Source organism: Vidua chalybeata, chromosome Z (genome assembly GCF_026979565.1).
Source record: "Vidua chalybeata isolate OUT-0048 chromosome Z, bVidCha1 merged haplotype, whole genome shotgun sequence".
Lineage (NCBI taxonomy): Eukaryota > Metazoa > Chordata > Aves > Passeriformes > Viduidae > Vidua > Vidua chalybeata.
Genome location: NC_071570.1, coordinates 9425629 through 9431628, shown reverse-complemented (window position 1 = coordinate 9431628; position 6000 = coordinate 9425629). Strand labels below are relative to the sequence as shown.

The 6000-nt window shown below is 38.2% G+C and overlaps 1 protein-coding gene across 3 annotated transcripts in view; it reads right to left on the bottom strand.

Moving 5' to 3' along the window:
• Positions 1-2590: 2590 nt before the first annotated feature.
• Positions 2591-6000, bottom strand: part of SEMA4D (semaphorin 4D) — a 111464-nt gene continuing 108054 nt past the window's right edge. For all 3 annotated transcript variants that reach the window (XM_053968789.1, XM_053968790.1, XM_053968792.1), the window contains one exon: positions 2591-3627. In XM_053968789.1, coding sequence (XP_053824764.1) covers positions 3529-3627 — 99 coding nt within the window. In that variant the 3' untranslated portion in view covers positions 2591-3528. The remainder of the gene's footprint in view (positions 3628-6000) is intronic.

The window sequence follows — 6000 nt, the reverse complement described above, 5'->3', positions numbered from 1 at the left end:
TTCTGTACATTTCAATGTGGAACATGAAGCAGAACTATGTCTATGTGGTTTTATTGTGTGGTTCCTTGTCCAGGAATGACATAAGAATTGAGTATTAACAGACCTCTTTGTTAGAGGATTGTGGGTAAAACCAAAGATCTGCTAGTTCTTTCTTCAGGAGACTATCCCCATTTTTGCTATATGCTACCATAAATGCTGTATGCTATGAATGGGCATTCTAAACTGAAAGAGGATGGCAGAAGTTATGGAAAATAGCAGAATGGTACTGGCACCGTTGAAGTCAAAATTTTAAAGAAATTGCATAGAACCATGGAACAAGACACACATGTTGCACTGAAATTTGTGATGTGAATACAGCATCTGTTGTGGCATTAGGGGAAAGCTTTCTGACCCTCCTGGTTTGCTGGGAATGCTTGTGTCCTCATCAGTTTGAAAAATGGGTGAGATGCTTGTGTGATGCTCTTGAAATAATAAACCATGAGGAGATGACACACATGGAGCTTCTGGGCACCCAGGAGTTTTAAGAAGGTTCTGTTTATGTGCAGCAGCTCAACAGAGCTATATATTGAATTGCTCTCTAGTTTTATATAGGTCAGTCATTTAGACTGGCTAATAGACATAGTTAGTCATATAGACACGGCTAATAATCCTAAATGGATACATCTGGAGAAAACCAATCCTGTCATTTCATACACATTGGTAGTTCCTGACCTCGATATCTTCTTTGAGTTAAATATTGAAGCTGCTATTGATAATCAGATCAGTGCTAGTAGTACTGGTCAGTGATGTAAACAGTGCTGGGAATTACTAGGAAAATAAAAAGGAAAATTGATTATGACAACACAGAATTTCAGGGCATGTCTGATCTAAATATAGCATGGATTTTGTTTTCTTATGTTCCTCCCATTCCTTAAAAAATACACATATTTGAACTAACAATGATAGACAAAAGGCTCCAAAAATAATCAAAGGTATGAGGCAAATTCTGTGGGAGGCAAGACTGAACAAAATTAGGACTTCTCAGTATGTACAAGAGATGGCTAAATGGCAATATAGCAGTTGCAAGAAAATAAAAAGGAAGTTGACCTTTCTCCTAGTGTTTGATGTTCTTACAGATGGTAAGAACAAATACAGGGAGGTGTAACATCTCACTGAGTGCTCCATTTTAATTATTTGGTTTGCTACAGGGTATTGCATATGTCAGAAATCTATTTGCATTTCAGAAGCAATTGGACAGACTTATCTTCTAAGCTGAAAAGAGTGTATTTGTGAAATATTTTTTCACTTCCTTGCAGTTGCTTTTTGGCTTACTTGTAAGCTTCTTCAAAATTATTTAATTGGTTTAAGTGTGTCATTCCTTGTGCTAGAGCTTCCTAGCTTGGGGTGTTTAAATAAAGCCTTTCAGGCTGGAAAAAAGTCTTGGTGTGTTCAATAGTACTGTATCACAGCTAAAAAGACCTCTCAGAAAGTGGGAGGAGAAACAAAAACCTAGCTGATGGATTGGGATCATTATGATGGAGGCAGTGGGTATAGGGTGGCGAGTATAGGCCGAACTTCAGCCTGTCTGCACTTGATAATCCAGATTCTGCACAATGGATCATCTGCTAATAAAACTTCCTCTTGTGTGTAAGCCATAATCATTTGAGTAATTATTCGTTTATTTATGTACTCCAGTACATAATGCCTGTTCTGTTCTTCACCATTCACATGTTAAGGACAGAATTGCACAGCTGGAGACTGTACTGGAGGAAGAGGGAACTTGTTTGCAAGGTTTTAAATTATTTGAAAAACACTCCTTTAGGAGGTGTTTACCTCTAATGATTTCTGTTAACTGACAACCATAACAAGCTGCTTTTGGAAGCATTTCTGTTACAAGCTGTTTCAGCCTTGAATTAGCTGCTGCATGGAAGATTTAACCATTGTTGTACTTGTCATTGCTGGTTGCACTACCCTTGCCTTCTGTATTTTTGTACAGTGGAACAAGTTATGATAAATGTTTGATAAGCAGGGAAAAAAATTGTTGGAGTGTGGGAAAAGTTTTGAAAATACAGACTTGATTATTCTTAGGAAATCATCATCTGGGTTATTTGTTTAGGATGTTGAGGAGTTTCCTCATCTGGCAGCTGCTTCAGATAAGAGAAACAGGATAGGACCTCAGAAACTATCCTTTACTTCTGCAGTCAGAAAGCAGTCTGAGGTAAGTAATCTTGCAACATTATGTGAGTCAAATATCAATTATGAATCCAAGTTGTTTGGTTTTTTTGAGTTTTTTTACATGAATGAAATAAATCTCAAGAATTAATTTGGAACTGCATTCAGTATGCGGATGAATCCTAAGCATAAATGACAAGGATTGAAAATGTGATTGTTCTGTCAAAGCAAGTAGGGTAAATAATAATGGTAAAATTCCAGGTTTCCGTTGCTTTGAAATGAGTTTTGCTACTAAAAATTTTGTCCTTGGCTTTATTTCCCTGTGAATTTTAGCAGTTTAAAAAAAACTCAAAACACAAGAAAACAAAACTCTTGTTTGCTTTGTTTGAGGCAGTAAATAGCTTTGACAAGGAGGAGTGAGTAGCAAAAGGCACAGCAGTTGCTTAAAAAATATTTATTACAAAGAAAGGTGCTGTACGCACATGAAACTCAGATGAAAGCAACCCCTTAGCTTTGTAGACGTAAGTGGGATATAACCCCTCAAAGCTTACATAAACTTTAGAGACATGATTCATATGCCTGTAACAAGTATTTGAAAATGAAGCTGCCTTGCTGTCTTTTTCTTCCAAATCTGAAAATACAAGCCCTCTGAATGTGATTAAGTGGTATGGCAGCCAATAAATGGTCACCCTTCTAGAAGGCCACGTATGGTCTTCCCAGAGCTTTCTCTTTTCCAGGCTGAACAACCTCAACTCTCTCCACCTTTTATCATAAGAGAGGAATTCCAGCCCTCTGATAATTTCTGTGGCCCTCCTCCAGCACTGCTGTAACATGTCCATGTCTTTCTTGTGCTGGGGATCCCAAAATTGGACACAGTACTCCAGGTAGGGGCACACAAGAGCAGAGAAGAGGGAGATAATTACTCCTCTGAATTCATGGGCCACACTTCTTTTTACACACCCCAGGACACGTTTGGCTTTCTGGGCTGGGAGTGCCCATGGCTGGGTCAAGTCCAGCCTCTCATCCAACAGCAGCCCCAAGTCCTTCTCCTCAGGGCTGCTCTCCCTCTGTTCATCCCCAGTCTGTGTTGGTACTGAGGGTTGCCTCGACAACATGTGCAGCACCTCGCACTTGACCTTGCTGAACTTCATGAGTTTCACACAGTCACATCCCTCAATACTGTAAAGAATGCCATCCATCGTTCTGGTTGGCATCCCTTCCCTGAAGGACTTCCCTGAAGCCTGATTGGCTTGGTGTCATTCACAGACATGCTGAAGGTGCACTTGGTTTGAATTTAATATCATCTTCACCCTTTTCCATGTGTCTTGTTTTTATATATTTTTTTCTTCCTCCTTGTCACCTTCTGTTTTTAAATTCCTAAGGTCCATCTCTCCGAAGAGCCTTGTGATAGTCGGTCTCCCTCTCTGGATGAAACTCCCAAGGTGGATGGACAGTCAGGGAAACAAGCTTCATCTTCTGTATTTGAAAGAAAGAAAACTCAGGTAAGTGAATTCATGTTGAAGAGAAGATCACAACTTAAAATAGACAAATGAAATGAGCCTATTTAAATACAAGACTAAATCCATGCTCATCTGGGATTCTGCATTCATACTTTGAGGTAAGTGACATGGTCACTATTCTAATCTCTAATTAGAAGCAATCACTGGTAATAATTGCCAACCTCCAGGGTTTGATACAGTGTTTAAGGAAAAATACAAACTTCATTAATATCTGTGGATTTCAGATATCAGGAATTTTTCTTTCACCTGTTTTACTTGATCATGGCATAAATCCAGTCCAAACTGGTTGTCGTAAGGAACTGGGGACCTCCTAAAAGTAGTTCTGACAGAACACGGAGGCAAGGAGATCCCTCTGTCTTGGGGCAAGGAGGAGAAATATGGAGCAACAAGTGAGGTCAGGAAGTAGTTACGTGCTGGTGAGTAGGTTCTGGCACAGCTCTGATGCAAGGTGAGATCCCAGTTGAAGATTGAACAGAAATTACAATGAATTGATTGCCTTCTAAAAGTGCAAATAAGACTTCTAAAAGTGCCAAATCTGGCAGTCATTTCCTTTGCATGTTTTGCTGTGGTAGTTTGTTCACAGTCTTCACCACACTATTCATTTTTAGCCTTTTTATTTTCTGCCTTATTAAATAGGGATCATGGCTTTTGCCTTCTCTTCAAAGTGGAGAGAAAGATGAGTGCTTATGAGGAGCTGGTGCAAAGATGATGACCTTTTTAGTGAGACATTGGAGATAATGATTTGTATGTGTTGCAGTCACATACTCTGGAAGAATCACAGTAGTTTTTCTGTACTTTTAAGAAAACTTTAAATTCTGATGAGCCTTTTATCTCTTTCAAAGATAGATTACAGTCTGACCAAAGTGGCACCCTGACATAAGGCCTTCCTTTATTGAAGACTTTATGCTTCGTTGCAGTAGCATTTTTAAAGTTACCTGAACTATTTCTGATTCTTTAATATTTTTTGACATTAAAGTTGATGTTTATTTAAAGATCACTGAATGACATTAAAGATCAGAAGTATTGTGGATAAAGATGTTAAAAAGAGTGTATTATACCGTAAAAAATAATGGTCTTTACAGTCTGAAGTGGAGGGTATTACTAACTGGTGCTGAACTTTTTCAGGAAACATCCAGGAGCAGTGGTAAGAAGAGTCAAATTCCAGTGCAGTTGGATTTGGGTGGCATGCTTGCAGTCTTGGAGCAGAAGCAGCAAACAGAGAAGTCAAAACAGTCTCCTAAACCTGTGGTATTTTCAGGTATTGGTTACTATGAAATTTCCTTTCTTTCACCTTAAGCTGTTTTTAAGTATTCAGACATTAAATGTAGTCTGATTTCTGATCTGTGATGATCTCTATGCAGGCAAGAGCACAGCTCACTATAGAACATTAAGGTTCTTTAAAAAGGAATTTAAAAAGCATGGCAATCTGAATTGTTTGATGGAAGACTTAGAGAAAGAAACACTGATTTGTGAAAGAGTGCCTTGTACAAATACAAGGCACGACTGAAACGTTGGTTTGACAGAAATACCAGTGTTTGTGGAGGTTTTTGCTCTCCCCTATATATGTGTGTTATTGTTCTGGTCTAAAAAGGCAGGAAGGAGCTACACAGTAACAAAGACTTTCTTAAATCTCCTCTGTTGCTAGAAATCATGGAGCTGGGGCTTGATTGAAAAAGCTCCTTTGCAAGCACACGAGAGTCAGGTAGCCCAAGCCAAAGGATGAGTTCTGTACCTCTTAATTGTGAAATAATTGATGTTAACAAAATGCTAGGTTTTGTTAATGGAGAGGATCTTTCAGTCCTTCAGATGGAAGCAGGAAAAAATAGCCATTGTCTTTCTCATTATTGGTCAAAATTTAATCTTGATTATGCTGGTGTAGTATATTTTGCAAAAGGAACCATGATATTTGGTAGCATTCAGTGACAATAATTTTTTTTTTATTTCAGCAAAGGCTTTTCTTTTAGTAATTATTTCAGAAAGAGATCTAATCACAAGAGATTTTATCTCACAATCCTTAATGTGATAGCTGGGGTTTTAAATATGAAGCTCAAGATGCTAAGCATTGGTGAGATTTTCCTTCACTAAGCTGAGAGAACTTATGAGATGCATTTTTAAAATACTTTATTTTTTTCAGTTGATCTCCTTTTATTTTCATTTGGGTCAATCAGACTTAATGCTGCAGAGGTGCTAATAACCAGTTTTGTTTCTATAAAACTATACAGTGCATGGGTTGATGAGTAGATGGTTGGCCACAAAGGTACGGGTCAAAATACCTGTTTTCTAATACTAAGTTTCCTGTGCCTGAATCTATTGCAGAAGAGAAATTGAT